The sequence below is a fragment of the Conger conger genome, chromosome 7 (assembly GCF_963514075.1).
Source record: "Conger conger chromosome 7, fConCon1.1, whole genome shotgun sequence".
NCBI classification, from domain to species: Eukaryota; Metazoa; Chordata; class Actinopteri; order Anguilliformes; family Congridae; genus Conger; species Conger conger.
Genome location: NC_083766.1, coordinates 28,283,100 through 28,303,396, shown reverse-complemented (window position 1 = coordinate 28,303,396; position 20,297 = coordinate 28,283,100). Strand labels below are relative to the sequence as shown.

At 45.4% G+C, this 20,297-nt stretch overlaps 1 protein-coding gene across 1 annotated transcript in view; it reads right to left on the bottom strand.

The window, feature by feature from the left end:
- The window catches only part of LOC133132225 (short transient receptor potential channel 5-like), a 61,739-nt gene that overhangs the window by 7,560 nt on the left and 33,882 nt on the right, over nt 1–20,297 (bottom strand). The window contains exons 3-10 of the mRNA XM_061247530.1: nt 19,433–19,954; nt 11,548–11,884; nt 11,118–11,257; nt 10,186–10,508; nt 6,064–6,259; nt 5,376–5,585; nt 4,173–4,214; nt 694–783 (exon numbers count right to left, since the gene is read on the bottom strand). Of these exons, the coding sequence (XP_061103514.1) occupies nt 694–783; nt 4,173–4,214; nt 5,376–5,585; nt 6,064–6,259; nt 10,186–10,508; nt 11,118–11,257; nt 11,548–11,884; nt 19,433–19,954 (1,860 nt within the window). The remainder of the gene's footprint in view (nt 1–693; nt 784–4,172; nt 4,215–5,375; nt 5,586–6,063; nt 6,260–10,185; nt 10,509–11,117; nt 11,258–11,547; nt 11,885–19,432; nt 19,955–20,297) is intronic.

Genomic DNA, 20,297 nt, shown 5'->3' with positions numbered 1-20,297 from the left:
ATTAGAACCATTAATTCATTCATTCATTATCCTAACCCGCTTATCCTGAACAGGGTCGCAGGGGGGCTGGAGCCTATCCCAGCATAGATTGGGCAAAAGGCAGGAATACACCCTGGACAGGTCGCCAGTTCATCACAGGGCACACACACCATTCACCCACACACTCATACCTATGGGCAATTTAGACTGTTCAATCAGCCTAACCTGCATGTCTTTGGACTGTGGGAGGAAACCGGAGTATCCGGAGGAACCCCACGCAACATGGGGAGAACATGCAAACTCCGCACAGAGAGGCCCCGGCCAATGGGGAACCCAGGACATCCTTGCTGTGAGGCGGCAGTGCTACCCACTGCACCATCCGTGCCGCCAAACTTATAATTAGTTAACTAATAATGAATAGATTAACTGACTTTTTTATTCTAATATGAATTGGCGTTGACTAATGCAGTTGTAAACATGAATGAATGATACATAAACAGAGATGCACAGATGTAACTTCTCAGTAGTAGTTGGTTAACAACTACATTAGTTTATGCCAATTAAGGAAACCTTATTGTAAAGTGTTACCATCAATCTAGCACGAAAAAGAAACAAAAAAAGCACAGAAAAGCAACTGAATCCAAAAAGATTACGTATTTCACCCTGACACACTGACGGGCAGATGGACGGTCAGCCATATTACGTGGCACAAACCTTAAAGTTCTCTTCTGTCAGCCCCTCGTCTGTTTTGGCGCTTCGGATCATGGCTGCCACATATCGCTTCACCAGATTTCTGATCACCTCCTGAAAGGGAGAAAAACAGCAGCATTTAAAGATGGGTACTGTAGTCCCCTGCCAGCTAATTAGCCAGCAGAGTGCTGAGACTAAATCCACCTCAACAGCACATTTGCCAGAACATTTTGAAGTTTCAAGAGAAATAATGCCTTGTTTGTTGGATATTTTTGGAGATTTTCAATATCCCCAAAGGATAAGATCTTTGATATGGTGGGAGGAGGGGGGTTAGTTTGCATACACAGTGTTTGCATTTTGAGTTTAATAAGGAAAACTTGTTTCAGTCATATTCATAACATATGTATTAGCTGGAGGTGAAAATCTGGATGTGCATAAATTTGCACATATTTTCATATTTTAAAAGAGGACAGTGGCGGGCTTATTTAACATTTTTTTTTAAATGCTGAAGTGTTGGGCACGTGTGTTTGTGTGTATCTGTGTGTGTGTTTGTGTATGTGCGTGTGTGTGTGTCAGTGTATGTGTATGCATATGTGTGTGTACGTGTCTGTGTGTGAGAGAGTGTGCTAGTGTGTCTCTGTGTGTGAGGGAGAGCAAGATTGCTTGTGTCTGTGTGTGTGGTTTGCTTGTGTGTGTGTATGTGTGCATGTGTCTCTGTGTATGTGAGAGTGCTTGTATAGTGTGTGTGTGTGTGTGTGTGCATGTGTCTCTGTGTATGTGAGTGTGGTTGTATAGTGTGTGTGTTTGTGTGTTTGTGTGTGTGTGTGTGTACATGTGTCTCTGTGTATGTGAGAGTGTGCTTGTACAGTATGTGTGTGTGTGCATGTGTCTCTGTATATGAGAGTGTGCTTGTACAGTATGTGTGTGTGTACATGTGTTTCTGTGTATGTGAGAGTGTGCTTGTACAGTATGTGTGTGTGTGCATGTGTTTCTGTGTATGTGAGAGTGTGCTTGTACAGTATGTGTGTGTGTGCATGTGTCTCTGTGTATGTGAGATTGTGCTTGTATAGTGTGTGTGTGTGTGTGTGTGTGTTTGTGTGTGCATGTGTCTCTGTGTATGTGAGAGTGTGCTTATACAGTATGTGTTTATGTATGCATGTGTCTGTGTGTATATGAGAGTGTGCTTGTGTAGGTCTGCATGTGAGTGTGCTTGTGTGTCTCTGTGTGCGTGTGTGTGTCAGAGAGTGTGCTTATGTGTGTATGAGTGTGAGTGAGAGAGAGCATTATTGCTTGTGTGTGTGTGTGTGTGTGTGTGTGTGTGTCTCTGTGTATGTGAGAGTGTGCTTGTGTATGTCTGTGTGGGAGAGTGTGTGACTCTTGTCTGAGCCTTAGATCTGGGCCCCTGGTTCCCTCTGCTCCTTCATCAGCTTTAGTTGGAAAGGGAACAGCTGCACAGCCTCATTTCACCATGAGCTCATATGGCATCCTGCTGCCAAAGCTGACCAGGCCTCCACACTCATACCCCACCAGGGGATGCACACGTACAGTAACAGGGGGAGTGGTGGTGACAGGCCTCCAGTGTGGGGACGGTGGCTTTGGCTTCGCTAACTGCAATTACTGTGGCAGGGAACCGACAAACACATAAGCATATGCCCAACAAACAGCCGCTAGGCTGCTGCTAGTCCCAACTTTTTTCTCATATATTAGAATACCAGTACGTTTGAAATATGGATCCATCCATTATCCAATGCACTTATTCCCGGCCAGGGCTGCAACCTATCCCAGCATGCATTGGGCAGGCATACAGCCTGGCCAGGCCAGGGGACACTTTCTCTGACACACACATAACTCTAGACAATTTACAGCGTCCAATTAGCCTAACCTGCATGTCTTTTAAGTGCAGTAGGAAAGTGGAGTAACTGGGGGAACCACTGCATACAGTGCATTTTTTTTAATGCAGTTGATTCGGTGATATCTTAAACATTGTTTTAAGTGCTCTTGATGGCAACACTCAAAAAGTGTGACCTTGCTGTGCGCAACAGCTTCTCTTCCATTCATATTTTGGACACCAGCAGCTGTTACACTGCAAGTGAATCTGTCCTTGTGGTGTCTGGCCAAACATAGGCCTGCTCCCTATATTAATTAACCTTTACAATCCTGCTTAAATACAGTGCGCACATGGCAGAATGTAACTTTGTGTAAATTCTGGAACACCTGTACCCTGCATTGGGAATGCTGGGGGAAAATTCTCATCAAATTCATTAACAGACATTTTGGAGAGCCAACCTGCCGTATGGCCTCCCTTTGAGAGCAGCACACACCAGCTTTTCTGCATGAATGTTAACAACACGCAAAAAAGCTGCTTCTGGCTTTCTTTCCAAGATTTCCTTCCTCTTCCTGCCAGAGTGGATTGTGGAGAGCCAACACCGTGAGTGATGTACTCTACCATATGGACTCGGTCAGAACACTCCCTTGGAGTAAAGAATCACTTTGCACTTCTGTTCTGAGCATCTTTTGGTCATCTGGTTTTACTATTCAGGTGTCAGAAGTATGCAGGACGGAAGGGTAGCAGAGGGTGAGCAGAGATTGAAAAAGCCAATGGGGATGGTTTCCGTTTTCGCGCTGTGTCCTGGTAACCAGACCATAGCTTTTCCTGATTAACGGCAAAAAGCAATCTTTCTGACAAACGCCAGCACACAGTACAGAACTGCAGGTAAGAAAAGGGCAAATTAGAGTCCCCAAATGAAACCCAGAGGCACAGTTTGGAGAGGAAGTACGAGATGGAGTTTCAATCTGCCCCCAGTGTGCATTTGGCCCTCCGTCCAGCAGTGAAATATGCAGCTGAGCAGACACTTTACTGAGTCAGTGGTTTTTACCCCCATTAGCGTGCTAGCTATCTGTCAGCTGCCACAGCGTAGTACATTCACATTACCTCAGCACTGAGCCCAATGCAAGAACAATGCCTCCAGCTGGATGGCTCTTTGCATCACACCAAGCACAGGCTGAGGCAATTATAGTTAACACTAATCCTTAATTGCTGTTGAATTTTACTTAAGCAGCACAATTAACGGAAATTAGAGGTGCTACTTCCGTCTTTCCTAAATGCACAAATTACAGCGCATAACTTTCAAATACATCAAATCCGCCAATCGCAGGGCATGGTTCTTTGGGAAAAACACCAACTACAGAGCAGAAGTGTGTACCAAATGCACCAATCACAAAGTGTTATTCTTTTCCAAAACTTACCCTTCACATCATGTTTCTTTCCCAGATACATCAAGCACACAGGACTAACAAACATAATCCAGTCAGTTGGTGCCAAACCTAATTCATATAATCAGGAAAAAGATCTCAGTTCTGACTAAAATGTAGTGCCAGGGTGGGGTAGCCCTCCCTTACAGCCGTGAGTTTGTGTTGTGTGTGGACCCTGTAACGGTTCTACAGTGACCCTTGACCCTTGTCCCCCTGACCTTTCACCCTGATATGATGTCAGTCCTTCTCACCTGATAGTGCTGGTTCTGGATCAGGTTATCAGCATGCCGTTCCTGCAAAGAGGAAAACATCCTCATAAAATGGTGGCTGTTAACTGCTGTAATTATCTTCAGTATATAACATATATTCAGTGTCATTATTCTGTGAACCTTCATCTGTCGGTGCCTTCTCCACTACGGCAAAAATCATATTTCTATATACAGTAAACTGTTTATTCTGGCAGCAAATCTTACACAGGCAAAATTTGTTCTTTTTTTTTTTTTACTGCCGATGTGCTGTTCTGATTCCTGGCTGGGTTATGTAACAGTTTGATCTGAAAGCCTTCTCTTTTAATATGCCGTGTGTGTGCGTGTGTGTGTGTGAAGGAGTGTTTGCCATTGTGATTTGGCAAGTATGTGTCATAACAGGCGAAGTCAGTTTACAGAAGACCATTATACTTAGTTGTTGGAGATGTGGTAAATACACTACAGATACCTATAACCATATGACCACATAAAATAAGATAGTTCAGTTTTTGTGTTAATTATCAACACAGCACTACACTGTCACTGAATTGCAAATTAAAATGATACTGCAGTTATTTAATTAACTTAATATGCACCATAGGGGTGCATCCAAACCTGTCTAACCTATTTAAAAACACGCAAGTAATGTGGTGTGCTGAAATTTTCTTCCCAAAGTTGATAAATGATATTCGGAAGATAGTTGGTAGATTAGGGGAAAAACGTGAGCGTGAACTGGAAGAGGAAGCAAATCTAATTTGTTGCGCAGAATAAAACAAGCATTTGTCATGCATTTCTCAACACACTGACAGATGCATTCATTAAATAAGAGGGCTAGATGAAGAGATATCTACCCCCCGAAAAGTCCACAGTTCATCAGCCCCCCCATCTCCGTTCTGAAAACAGACACAGATCATTGTGTTGGTTGCAGAGATACAGATCCAGACGGTGTTTTCTCTGCAAACCCCTGACACTCCAAACTTACTGCAGTGATTTCATTAACCTAATGGCTGCATTTTGTCCAGTGGTATTGAGCGGTAGTAGAAGCACTTAGCATATGTATGAATGGACCTGTGGGTTGACTTCTGCTCCTGCACTCTGTGGATAGGCCATTTTGCATATTGTATGGAGCCTTGCTGTGGTGGACACAGCTTGTGAGATTGCAGGCTCCGTGTAATGTGTTAGCTGTCAGGGTTTAGCCTTGGTTCTGACCGTGAATTCCTTGAAGTTCTCGTGTTTCCTCTGTTCGTCCACTCTGGGGGCTCCCTTTCGGCACAGGCGGTTGTGCAGCCAGACGCACAGGTACCACACAGACTTGGGGCTCGGCACGATGTTGAAGGGGGGAGGAAGCGTGCCCCCCTCGTCGAAATAGCTCATCCACAGCTTGGTGCGAGCAAACTTCCACTCTATGTCAGCGTGGTCCTGCACAGCAACATTGTGGAAAATCAGTAAAGCACATTTTGACCCCCTTCCTTACAGGAGTGGGTGAGAGCACAGCTATACAGGCATAGCGTATATCATAACAACGGCGTCAGCGAGCTGGTAAGTGGCCATTTTTATCTGTGTTTCAGTTATATAGTCAGGCAGCGTCTCTGTGTTCCAGGGAGGGGGTGCAGAGGGGGGGGGGGGATGCAGAACAATTGGGCCAGTACTGGTATTGGCCCCCCCAGGGAGCGCCTCCTGAGTGGGCATGAAAGGACCTCTAAACTCCACCAGAAAAACTTTCCACACAAATCAGCACTGACACAATTTCGTCTCCAAGTCCTGCTGCACTGTTTCACTGGCAGAGAAACGCAGGAAGACGGCACAGAGCTGCAACACCACGCGCATGTGCGCAGGCAGGCAGAGACATTACAGGTGATATTACGGTTACGGAGCGACTGTCTGGGCGGCAACTCACGGCGATGAGCTGATAGGAGTTGTTCATCATTGCGATGAGCATGTTGAGCAAGACGACCAGGGAGATGACATTGTAGGTCCCGAACATTGTGGCCCCTACAAACTCCGTGAACTCATGGCGTGCCTTCACGTTGGTCACGTACAGGTTGAGCAAGCCGAATATGGACCAGAACAGAGATTGCAGGGTCTCAAACAACCTGGAGAAAGAGAGAGAGGAGAACTGTAAGCAGCCCAGAAAATGGTGGAATAACAAACAGCTTATACAGTATGAGGGAAACACGGCTGGCAGCTCGCGGTTATAAAAGGAAAGAGCGCCTTGGTGCTAGCACAATACCTCATTGGAAATTTGACAAGATCTACATCATGCAAAATCTAAAAAAGATTGACTGGAGGAAGAAAAGGAAAAAAGAGCATAGAATAAAATGGAGAACAAGAGAGAAAGCAAACTTAATCTACAGTGGAGTGCAAACATTTGGCTACCCCTGGTTTAAATATCTGTTACAATGAGTCTGTATGCGATCTAAAGCAAACCTGACTCTAAATGGTACAGAGTATTTTAAAGCAAGATTGCTTTTTATTTTCCTTTTTTACTGTTTAGAAATGATAAAAAAATAAGGAAAAGGGCCCTGTGCAAAAGTTTGAGAACCCTTTTGGATTATTCTTTGTTACTTTTTAAAAAGATGATTACTAAGGCCCAGACCCAGGTGATTTACTCATTAGGGCTTCAATAAGTCATGTGAGTATAATTCCATGGCTGAACCTTTCATTCTGAAGTAAAGCCATGTCTTCTAAAGTATCCAACTGCAGTGGTTGTTCTGTCTGGTGTTAACAAGCATGGGTTCCTCTAAACAGTTGTCCAAGGATTTCAGAATGAAGTTGGTTCATTTCCGCAAAGGATAAGGCAGCAAAAACTCTCTCAATGTTTTAAACTACCTATTTCCACTGCCAGAAACATTATTAGAAAATGGAAGATAAATGGAACAGTTGAAGTAAAGGCAAGGTCTGGAGGGCCAAGAAAGATTTCAGATGGAACGGCCCGGGACCTGGTGAGAAATGCTCAGAAGAACCGACACATCACTGCAAGAGAGCCGCAAAAAAGAGCAGCAGATGCAGATCTAGCTGTTCACAGGACAACAATACAATCTACTCAAAGCAACAAAGACCTACATGGCACAGTTGCCAGAAAGAATGACCTCAATACAAAATGAAGTGTCTGAAGTATGCAAAAGAAAACGTTGAGAAGCCTGAAGCCTTTTGAAACAATGTGTTTTGGACTGAACTTTTAGGCCACCACCAAAGAAGGTATGTTTGGAGAAAAAAGGGTGAAGCCTTTGTAGAGAACAGCACCTTGCCAACTGTGAAGAAAGGAGGTGTATGCATTATGGTTTGGGGTTGTGTGGCAACTGGGGGCACAGGGAATAAGTGGAAAAAAGAATGGATTACACTATGAATCAGCTAGTCTTACATGCTAAATAGGGACAGTTAACTGTACATTCTATGCACTGACTGTGTTAAATCTTTTAACAATACATTACATGCTATACTCACACTGTTAGCCTTTCATGCACTTTGTATTACTTGTTATACCTACTATGTTAACCTTACTGCGCGCTGGCTCTGTTGGTCTTACACATGACATACTGCCTATCTGTCACTCATACTATGACTATTTGTTCTGCAGGGATCATTCTCACTCTCAGAAGCTTCAACATTTTGTCAGTGTGCATCAAAGAACCATAGAATTATAATTGCCTATCAGAAGCAGAAAATAAACGACATAAGCATGAATCTTATTTTGGTACTTCAAAAGATTTCTTAAATGTGCATGATACCAACCATCACTATTTAAAAAGTGTATAAAATACATTATAAATGTGTTTATTTGAAAATGTGCTCTAATGTTCCCCTTCAAAACTATGACCGCAAGCAGCGTTTGCCTGGAGAAGCCTGGGCTGGCAGTAAATCCTTGGTACACAGTCGCCCTGTAAATTGCAGCAACACTCTGAATGGCCAAATAAGCATATAAGCGTGGCTTTTCTGAGGAGGCATTATGGTAAAATGTGTGGCGAGGTTCCAGATACATTCGCTGTACTCTCCCTGCAGGGAATCTTTCTCTCTGTGCCTCATAAAATATAGAACAAAAGCTGCACGCTGCAAATCTGTCACAGCAAATGCTGTTTAAAAGAGCAAAGGAGGAGGCAGAGTAATGAAAGCTTGTGTCTTGCTTTATTACAGACGTCTGTCATGCGCTCCACTCGCAAGCCTAGATTGGAATTGGAGTATTTTAGATGCGGGCATAATTTTCAGAGATGTGTTGCCTGACCGCAGCAGAAGGCTGTTGATGGAGGAGATGACTGCACGGTGACTAAGAAGCCCGGCTTTAAAAGAAAGCCCTATTATCTCGCTCTCCGCCTGCAAACCTGAGAAAAAGATTTTAGGTTTTAATTAACGTCTCACAGTCACTTTTGAGACAAAAGCTTCCCGAGTGTTGACCTGCAAATTATGGGATAATAGAGTAGGCTGTCAAAAGAGTGGAGCGTGTGGCATGGCGGCAATCACGGTGCCAATCCTGCCAACATACGTGGCATGTCACGATACGCAGACGGTTCTTCATATGACTCCTTAATCTTCCTTTGCCTGTTTAGAAGAAGCTAAATCTATATCAATAAATCTAATCTAATGCGGAGCTCTTAACAAAGGACCCATGGAAGAGAGTATTGGGTAGGAACAGTGCCAGTTACATAGTGTATCATACTGAGGGAACAGCAGGGATGTTTTGGCAGCAGAGAACAGGCACCAATAAACGCAATGCTAGAAATGGTACGATGTTTAAGGTCTGTGCGCGGAGAGATAATGTTATAGGAGAGAGAAGTTTAAACTGTGTTTGCCTGTGGGCAGGGAGATATAGTTATAACACTGAGTTAATAAACTGTACTTGTCTCTGTGTACATTCCAGTCAGAGATCTTAAAAATTGAAATGTTTTGAGAAGCTAGTAAATCCTTTTTCATTAGTGATGTGGACCAGACCATAACATTGTGACTTGTAAACCTGGCCTAGTGTCCTGAAAGTCCACAGAAAGCCCAATATTTTTTACCTTATGTTGCCCTGTAGAACCTGGGTTTTCAACATGGGGCCCCCAAACCACTGGGGGTCTTCGAAGGAACCCCTGCCATACTTTTACTTTTTATAAAAACCTTTTTATTTTAAGTATAACCCTATTATACTCATAATGGGGGTCCCCTGGGCACATTTGGACATGGGTGGGGGTCACTGGATAGACTGAAAAGATTAAAACCCCCTGCCAAAAACCCAGTCAACATTATGCCCTGCCGCAGACTTTCGCTCAAAGGATAACATTTTGATTTTTTTCCACAAAACACTGTCCAATGAGGCTTCTACTGGACACAGTGAGATTTCCAATGAGACTGTCAGTCACTTATCTGCGTGTTTGAGCCAGCTCCAATTATGAATCATGTTGTGAGAAAGCACCGTAGTTCATAGTAACAGTAGGCCGACCAGAAGAACAGACAGCCGTACATTCTGGTGTGCAAATGGAGGCACAGATAAGAGGCACAGACAGGAACACAGGCACAGATAAAAGGGATGCATACAGAGGCACAGAGCACACAGTAAAACATCCAGTGCTGATTCAACTCATCCACACCAAGAACGATAACTATAACAATAACTATAAACATGTTGTTTTAAGAATCATTGTACCTCAAGTGGATGGTACTTTATAACAGCAACAACAGTTACAAACGATAACATTGGGATCACGTTCAGAGGTTTTTTTTTTCTAGCTGCATTAATGATAAAATACTGACAGCCAATCAAAATCCATCTGAATTTACTGGGTGTCACATGCAAAATGGCAGATGACATAGCTGAGAGACTGTTTACAGAACATCATCGTTCATCAGTGTGGATGCTCATCATTTTCGTCATAGTTATGCTTATAGTTATAGTTCTTGGTGTGGATGGATGGATGGATGGATGGTCGTAACAGAGTACATATGAATCCAACAGGGACCATATGTACTCAGTAAGAGTTTATTCAACACTTATCACTTTGCTATGTATGGGCACAGAGAGAGTCCGTGGACTGGAGCTGGGACTCACGTGGAGAATGCGTTGTTCTGCTTCTCGCAGCGGATGCCCTTGCAGTGGTTTGGCTCGTCCTTGGCCTGCGTCTCGTAGTAGAAGTAGAGCTGATTGAGGCCGTTGGCGAAGGCCAGCAGCACCAGGCAGTAGATGAAGAGGAACTTGAGGATGTCCAGCAGCATGCGGCCCAGGGAGATCTGCAGCGGGCCCAGGTGCGAGTTGGCGGTAAAGAGCGAGATGAGGCGCAGCGAGCTGAAGATGTTGGCGATGGCGAACAGCGCCTCGGCGATCAGCGTGGGGTGCCACATCTCCCACTCCTCCCGCGGCCGCGAGCTGTTGTACTTTCAGAGACAAGGTCAGAGGGGGGGGGGGGGGGGGGGGGAAACCGGTTAGACCAAGCTCTGCAAAGAAAGGCGAGAGCTTGGCTAGACCAGCCACTGTGGGGCTTTTTGAGAGGTTTTAATAGGTTCCAATACCAGACAAGTTCCCAACCAGCCAAGCTCAGTAACGACTTCATATTTGACCCAGCTCTGGAGCTCCATCCCATGTTTAATATGAGGGTCGGCTAGGGGTTGTGGCTGGACTGGCGGCTGGCGGCTAGGCGTGGCATGAGAATGGCCTGACTGAGTTAGCAGCAGGTGGCCATGCAGTCTGCGGGGCTGGGAGCAGGAGTCTGCGCCAGGGACAGAGCTTGTTTTTCAGAAGATTTCACACAACCATTCGCATTCTGCTGCTCCGTCTCCGTGGTGACCACTCAGAGGCTTTTTTATGTTTAATTAAAGACTTTCAAGTGAAATCTGCTCGCCCAACTGCTATAGCAGTATAGAGTCTGCCTGGTCTGTTGAAAATGATCTCATGTTACAGTGCAAAAATACTCTTGATATAAATTGTTTTGATATCTGCATGCAATAACACCAGCAACACTGAAAAGTAAATACTTGGCAGCTTACCTTGAGATATGCCACAATTTTGAGCGAGATGGTGGCTAGGTACAGTGAGTTCATGGCAAAGTCCATCAAGTTCCACCAGTCATGCACGTACTCTGTGAAGCCTCCATCCCACATCTCCTTAATCTCTGCCCAGATGAAGCCTGCACCCGACAAACATAGAGGAGTGGTGGAGAAAGATTGAGGAGGGATACAGGTAGAGGGAGTAATGATGGGGGAGCGAAGATGGAGGTGAAGACATGGGGGACAGGCACATTGGGAAGGCAAGGGAATAATTGCCCAATTAAAATAGGCAGTATTGCCTCAATGCTTCTGATATAGTTATATATGAAGTTATATATACATAACTATATATTTAAGACACCTTCATATCTATGCCTGCACACCTATGATAAAACACAAAACTTCATTACCCATCCCCCCCGTCACTCACCCAGCACCCAGGGTAGGATCATCCACTCCACCACAGTGGGAGGGGGGCCCTGCATATGCAGGTTGGTGCGTACAATGTGCTGGGAGGCCAGCAGCAGGAGGAAGAGGAAGGTCAGGTAGGAGGCGGTGTGGCAGATGAACTTGATGAAGGGTTTTTTGACGAAGAGGCCCAGCGAACTCTTGGGCGCCAGCAGGTAGACCAGGGAGAAGATGGGGAACAACAGTCCGATGATGAAGCACGTCACCAGCTTCACCACCCAGTGCCGCCGTCGCCAACCAGGGAACCCGTCATACCACAGTGTGGCCAGCAGCTGCTGGCAGTTTGGCTGGGCAACAAACTGCAGAGAGGTCAAGAGAGGTCAGAGGTCAGGACAAAAGTCATATGGGAAGACATTAAGGCAGCTTAGGCCAGCTGTAAGTAGGGCACCACACTGTAAGAGCAGCATCACTCTGGCTGGCAACTCTGTAGTGTTCTCCAAGAAAAAAAGTCTTACCTTGCATCTTAGAAGCCTGGGGTGTTTGTGAGAGACGACATTGAAATCGGAAGATCAAATCTAATCAAAATGCTCGAGAGACAAATGCAAGCCAGGTCACCCGAAATATTGAACAGAAACAATGATATTACGGAGAGCAGGAAGACAGTGTCTTTCAGGAAAGGAATCTGTCAAATCTCTGCGAACTTTCCCTCATCATTTCAGAACTGCTGATGCTCTGATTATGTTTCTGCTGGCATCAGCTTCTGTCACAATCAGCACTATAAGCCTCAGCATTCCTTCGGGAAAAGTAGCATATGGCAAGAACAGTTAAAAAGTAGTTGGATGCTAATTATACAGAGTTACAGTATATGATACTCTGTATAATAATGGTATATCATAATGAACATGTAAAGTTACACCAATAGAATGTGACAAATAGCTTTGTACCTTAGCAACATGCAGTTTTTCAGCTGCAGTGTCAGACATTGTGTTTTAGCGAATTTAGTTGTGTGTACTGTGTTGTTCTGTGTTACACTACTGTACTTCAGTATGTTGTATTTTATGGGGTGGCCTGTAGTGTAGTGGTTAAGGTGAATGTCTGGGGACACACAAGGTCGGTGGTTCTAATCCCGGTGTAGCCACAATAAGATCCGCACAGCCGTTGGGCCCTTCAGCAAGGCCCTTAACCCTGCATTGCTCCAGGGGAGGATTGTCTCCTGCCTAGTCTAATCAACTGTACATCACTCTGGATAAGAGCATCTGCCAAATGCCAATAATGTAATGTAATGTTGTGTTATAGTGTGCAACTTGTACTCTGTTGTTTTATCTTACACAGTTTTTATTGTAGTATTTTGTTTTAAGCTGTTTATATTCTGTTGTCTTGTGTTACACTGTTTGTCCTCTATTGTTCTGTGCTATGCTGTTTGTACTGTGTCTGTAATGAGCTGGCGGGAGAGCGTCCTATGAGCCAGGTAAAGGGAAGTGTGATATCGGGCCCCATGAGCCTGTGAGTCTATAAGCTCTGGCTGAGCACACGTGGGCAGCACAGAGGAGTTGTGTGATAGTGAGACTGGAAACCACTGGGATTTAGTAGGTGAGAATTAGTGCTATGCAGGCTTCCATGCACCAGTCCACTGTGTTAATGAAGAATAGGCCTTGTGACCTGGGACTGATAGAGTAGACCTAGAGCTGTGCCTTCAGGTCACATGCGCGTGTTACTAGGGGAACGGGGTCCACACTGCACACGTGTGGTCTCCAGGAATTCTGCCACGCTACACACATCGCCCGTGTCTTCCCGATGCAACCGCAGAAGCCCTGGATACTGGCTGTTGCTAGGGAACAGTATGCTAATGGAGACGGATGGCTTCCTCGTGACTCGGCTGTGGGAGCGTGTGGTCTGCTCTGGACCATGGTGGAGGGGAGGGAGGACATGACATCACCCACGCTGTTTATCAGTCAAGGATGGGGATGGGGGGGGGTTACAGGTGCCATCAAGGAGGCGATTGGCCAGAGCTGAGGTGGAGGGGTGCATCACAGCCGAAATTCGAAGAGCGAGAGTGAAGTACTTCTATTAGTATTACGGATTATTGGCGTCTCCGCTTTGCTAACCGCGTGGTACACAAGCGTTCCCGCACCAGCGCCTCAGGTCTCTCTACAAAGAGACCCCCTGCTGTTCCCCACACTCCTGCTCTGCCGCAGCGCTCCCTCTCTGTCTCATGAGTCTCCGAGATAAGCCTGCCCTACACTACCTCAGAAATATATAAGAAACCAGTACGAAGATGATGGATATGAGAGAGTATCTGATACGCAGGCAGTAGTATAGAGAGTAGATAGTATCTCCTATGCAGGCAGTGGTATGGAGAGGAGAGAGTATCTCCCATGCAGACAGTAGTATAGAGAGGAGAGAATATCTCCCATGCCGGCAGTAGCTTCCGCCCTCTCTCTCATTTCTTTCCCTCTATGCATCTCCTTGTCCCTCCTTTCTTCTAACATCCCTCCAAACCCATTCAGCCAGAACTTCAAAGCGTCTGTCAGACCCATCATTCCGCTCCACATTCGGCCTCAAACTTTCCCTCATTATCTGTGGTATTCTCACAGTGTTCCTCTGCTAAAAAGGCTCAGCCCTCCTCTCACTAATCACAGAAACAGAGGCTGTCCTGATGGCAGGTTTGCAGAGGTGTTTGCAGAAACCCAGCCCCGAGAGTAAATGACATCACCAGATCCCATTGCTGCCACCAAAGGTGAAGCGAATGTGTCATTTATGCTGACCTCCATATTCTTGCTTGCAAAATAAATAAATCAAGAGGCAGCCGTGCATATAAATGCCTGCGTAATTGTACGACGGGATGGGGAGCAGAGACAGGCTTTTAAATAGTGCGGAGGCCTTGGGGCGCCATAGAGGCCTTGGGTAGCATTACCCTGGGGGCCGGGGCTTTGATCACGCTCCACGGTGGCTGTCGTTCCTCCTGACGTGAATAATTCCTGTTTGAGCTGCGTTAGCTGAGGTCACCCCTCCTGCCCCTCCCTCACAGGCAGAGTTAATTACGCCATTGCAGCAGAGGCTGCTCCGTGTATGGGCCGTGCTCTGGGGACAGTCTTTGGCTGAAGTGCAGTGCAGTGCGGTGTGACCGAGATGACAGAGCCGAGCCGCCTGCTTGGACTGGTCCTAAACATAGTGCACTAACATAGTGCAGTGCTCATTCTGCTGTGTTTCCCCTGAACACAGTCCACAATTAACGTAGCTCTCATTCTGCTGTGTTTCTCCTGAACGCAGTCCACAATTAACGTAGCTCTCATTCTGCTGTGTTTCCCCTGAACACAGTCCACAATTAAAGTAGCTCTCATTCTGCTGTGTTTCTGCTGAACACAGTCCACAATTAACGTAGCTCTCATTCTGCTGTGTTTCTGCTGAACACACCATACAACTAGCACATTGCCCATTCTTCTGCCCCCCTCCTGAACACAGCACACAACGAACACAGTGCTCATTCTGCTGTGTTTCTCCTGAACACAGCACACAACTAACACAGTGCTCATTCTGCTGTGTTTCTCCTGAACACAGCACACAACTAGCACAGTGCTCATTCTGCTGTGTTTCTCCTGAACACAGCACACAACTAGCACAGTGCTCATTCTGCTGTGTTTCTCCTGAACACAGCACACAACTAGCACAGTGCTCATTCTGCTGTGTTTCTCCTGAACACAGCACACAACAAGCACAGTGCTCATTCTGCTGTGTTTCTCCTGAACACAGCACACAACAAGCACAGTGCTCATTCTGCTGTGTTTCTCCTGAACACAGCACACAAATAACACAGTACTCATTTTGCCTTCCCCCTCCTAAGCACAATACACAACACACACGGACTCATTCTGCTGTATCCATTCTGAGCACAGTACACAACTAACATAGTGCTCATTTTGCTGTGTTTCTGCTGAACACAGTGCACTACTAACATACAGTAGTGCTTGTTTTGGAGGAGAAGTGAGAGAAATCTATCTGCGTTGTGCCACTCTGTTTTTGTTTCTCTCCCCCTCCTGCTCATAAAGGCTTTCAGCTGAGGCAGGGGGGAGTAGCAGAGGAATCACACGCCCTCCCCTACCCCTTCCCCCCACCTCCCGATTATACTGCAGTATTTCTCCTCGGTCGGAGAGCTGAGAGCAACAACACAAGCCTTTGTGCGCATCTTTAAACTCCTTTAAACATTCTTGCAGACTTGCAGACTTCCAAATAAAACAACTAACACAAATAAATGAAATCTTAAAATATACATTTCCATAAACGAGAAGTTGAAAGAAAGGATGGTTGGAATGTAGTTCTGCTGCAGTCTATTTTGTGCTTCGAAAATGATGAACAAACTCAACACAGGCTTACTTTTTATTTGTTGTTTGCACAACAGTCTTCATTCTGATTCACCCCTGAAAATAATCATTAAATATACAAACTGTAGTTCAGTACTTCTAAAACAGGTCCCAAATGTAAAATTTTTACTAGCCAATTTCTATCATACATATTTCCATTATACATTTAACGTTACTAGTATGGACATGCAGTGTGAGAAATAAAGTATGCAGTGTGAGAAATAAAGGAGATAATGTGAGAAATAAAGGATGAATCGTGAGAAATAAATGGTATAGTGTGAGAAATAAAGAGTATAGTGTGAGAAATAAATGGTATAGTGTGAGAAATAAAGGGTATAGTGTGAGAAATAAATGGTATAGTGTGAGAAATAAAGGGTATAGTGTGAGAAAGAAATGGTATAGTGTCAGAAATAAAGGGTATAGTGTGAGAAATAAAGGGTATAGTGAGAAATAAATGGTATAGTGTGAGAAATAAAGGGTATAGTGTGAGAAATAAATGGTATAGTGTGAGAAATAAAGGGTATATTGTGTGAGAAATAAAGGGTAGAGTGTGAGAAATAAAGGATGCAGTGTGAGAAATAAAGGCAATAATGTGAGAAATAAAGGATGCATCATGAGAAATAAAGTCTATAGTGTGAGAAATAAAGGCTATAGTGTGAGAAATAAAAGTTTCAGTATATGAAATAAAGGCTGCAGAGTGAGAGATTGTGAACCATAGTGCGAGAGAGAGGCTGTGGCAGCCTGTGTGCATTTTTCCCCATGCCATCAGACTGCTTTCACAAGCATGCAGAATCAAATATCCACTGTTGAAGAGATGGAAAGTGATTTATTATAAAGAGCAAGTGCTGCATTCAGCTGTCAGCGAAAGCCAGGCTGACACTTCTGCCATTCTATTTCCAGCAGAGATGAAAGCAAAAAGTCCCTGAGTGCATGAAATTGTCAGAGAGACGGGGTCATTCTGTTTGTATGGAAGGTAGTATTCCTGTCCCAAAGAAACGGTCAATCAAATATCATTGATCAGGCGACTGATTGATGGATGGAATAATTTCAGCAGTCCAGCCTGACTCTCACATCTACAAACCTCTGTCCTCTTCATAAGCGCACTCTCTTCATTAAGAGGCCCTAAAACTGCTGACAGGACGGCCGAAAGCAAGCACTGGAACATTTAATTAAATGCAGCCAAAATTACCTGTCACAGCACAAATTCAGCATTTCATCCCATCGCTCCGTTATTATATTGGGGATGTGTGGCCAGGCTAGCCAAGGCAGGCACCAGGCAGTGTTGCCTTCACTGCGTCAGCTGACTCTCATATCAACGCAAAGAAAACAGGAACACTGTTGATATCATTGCTAGTACTTATGTGACCAAAAACATTCATAATGTACAGAAAATGTGATAATAAAGGTTAGTGGACATAATCATAGACTTCTTGCTGGAATTTGCCGAGGTAGGTGCCCAGCTAATGCAAAACGTTCTCACAATGTTGCTGCCATGTAGTGCAATAGTGTTGTAACATTGACAAAACATTCCAGTAGCACTGTGATAACATGTTGTGTCACCCAGGTGCCTGCTATGCCAACCCTGACCACGCCACTCTGTTTCATACACCCTGTAATGTCTACTTCACTGGCCCCATCAGCAGGCAAGCACTCAAAGCGGCACGGGGAGTAGCAGTTAAAACTACTGGAGAGGCACAGAAAGAGGCTGAATGTGCTGATGCATTAATATGCACTGCTGTTTGATTTAGGAACGTTCCTCCCCCTCAGTCCTGCCCCAGGGACTGCTCTTTCACATTAAATAATGTTCTGCTGTTTGGGGGAAGGGAAGATGCAGCGCCTGACTGTGCAGCATATTCCGGGAGTTAAGACGGCGGTGCGGTTTCTCACTGGGAATAAAGGCACAGGTAGCAGCTGGCTTTGAGGCTCTAACGGACAAATCCGTCCAACTGGATACTTATACTGTCTCCAAATTAAATAAGTCCAAAATGATGACTTCTGAATCTAAATGGCATACCTCCATCTCCAAAATAAATACATGTTTTCACTCAACATTAAATGCTATTTATGGCTAAATTAGCTTATTTGCGCAGATTAAATTCTCTGTATCTCTGTTTTCTGCCAGCTTTCTCTGAGCACTGAGTTAGTATCTCCTTGCCACTGTCAGCTACATCACTCCACAGATTCGCAAATCAAAGATGTGCGCCACAGTGTCTCTGCAAACCTCAAACGCCATAAATCCCACAAGGACAGCTCCTCTCCCGCTTGCGACGTCGCTAATCCTAAAACCGTCTCCAGTGCCATCCCCGCACAATGGCTGACAGAACGAGCCTCCTCTTATCTTGGGTACACAAGCGTGGGGTAACTGAAAGGACATGCACTGCGCTCCAGTATCCGTCCTGCTGTTCACCCAAGAGGAACCCATCTGGGTAGAGGAAAAGTTGGGCGCGTAAGCCTCGACAGCAAAACTATCAAGGGCTGATACCATTTTTTCCCCAGGGCAAAAAGATCAGCTCTTTCCAACGTTCTCGCTTATCATCATGACTTTCAGAAATGCCTTTGATCTCTATTTGCGGGGAATGATGTATATGTCTTCCCCTCACTGTGGGGGTATGGTGCTTCTGTTCACTGCATATTTTGGAAAATAATACATTGTTTATTATTATTGATTCTTAAAAATGCATTTGTTAGCAAGCTAATGCATACAACAGCAATACTGAACCTGTATGTCTTCATTCTAATCATGTTACATCTTTGTGATTGCATGCCTTCCCTTTACATGGGTGACTTACTAACATGACATGACACCTGTGACAATTTAATCAGAAGCATTACTTGTGTGAGCATGTTTATTAGATTAAGGCATTAGAGATAATATGTGAGATGATATGTCACCTGTATTTCTCTGTGTATAATACAGCTCAGGTGTAGAGGTTATTTTTGAATGGAATTAAGAAATTTGATCTGGAGAGTCCTTTATTTTCACCCTACCCATGCCCTTCCCATTTCTGGTACATGCCCTGCTCACTCCCTTCACATGCAGGACCCATTCCTTGCCCATGGCCCTTCCGAATCCTGCCTGAGCCCTTCCCATTACCTGGATTTGATGCTTTTAACCTGTGGAAGAACCTATGCACTTGCAAATCGCTTTGGATTAAAAGCATCTGCCCAATGACAAAAATATAAAATGTACCTGACCATAGCCCGCCCATTCTCTCCCATTCCCTACCCATGTCCTGCCCATGTTCCACCCATTCCCTGTCCATGTTCTATCCTATCCCAACCCATGTTTCATCCAATATCCTGCCCATGTTCCACCCATTTCCTGTCCATGTCCTGCCCATGTTCTTATCCATTCCCTGCCCATGTCCTGACCATATTCTTACCTATTCCCTGCCCATGTTCCACCCATTTCCTGTTCAAGTCCTGCCCATGTCCTACCCATTCCCTACCCATGTCCTGCCCATGTTCTTATCCATTCCCTGTCCATGTCCTGCCCATATTCTTGCCTATTCCCTGTCCATTTTCCCACCTATGCGCGGCCCTGCTCACCTCCTTCTGGTGGTACTTGATGGCGAGCTTCAGCTTGGCGAGGTCGTGGCACTCTCGCGGGTCCAGCTCCTCGCTCTGGTCGTCGCGGTGGTTGAGGATGATCTCCAGCTCACGCGAGCTGCGCGCCTGGTCCAGAAGGTCCTTGGCGAAGCGCTTGCACTGCTGTGACAGCTCCTCGTACTCCTGCTTGAACTCGTTCTCCACCTTGCTCAGCTCCTTCAGCTCCCAGCCCAGCCGGAAGGAGGTGAGGATAGGGTCCTCGCTGGACAGCGCGATGAGCGAGGGGCTGGCCAGCGTCTTGTAGATGTTGAGGCGGGACCGGGAGTGGCGCAAGCTGTCCACCTCGGAGCTGGACACACACTCCACGCAGTCGCAGCGAATCTGGTGCGGTCGCGGGATGGTAACCTTGCGCTGCACCAGAAGCTTGATGATCTCATAGTTGTTGGTGTGAGCAGCGAGCATGATGGGAGTGATGTCAGGGGTGAACTCGGAGAACTGGCTGTCCATCATGAGGGAGGGAACCTGGGTAGGAGGTTGGGGGGGGGGGGCGGGGGTGAGACAGAGGTAGAGGACAAGAAAGAAAAAAGAAAGAAAGATGAGGGACAGGAGTGAGGGAGAGAGAGGAAAGGAGAAAGAAAGAGGGAAAATATTGATGAAGAGAGAGAAGAAGATGTGTGGCAGGATGATGGAGGAGGAAAAAGAAAAAACAAAAGGGTGAGGAAAAAGAGGAGACAAATGGACGAGCACAGAATAGCAATTTAATTTTTTTCTGCTTCAGCCAGTTCCTGCTACTCCCAGGTGAGTTTAACCAATGAGAATGGGCCCTGAACCACACAATACAGCGCACTGCTGTGCGCAGAAATAC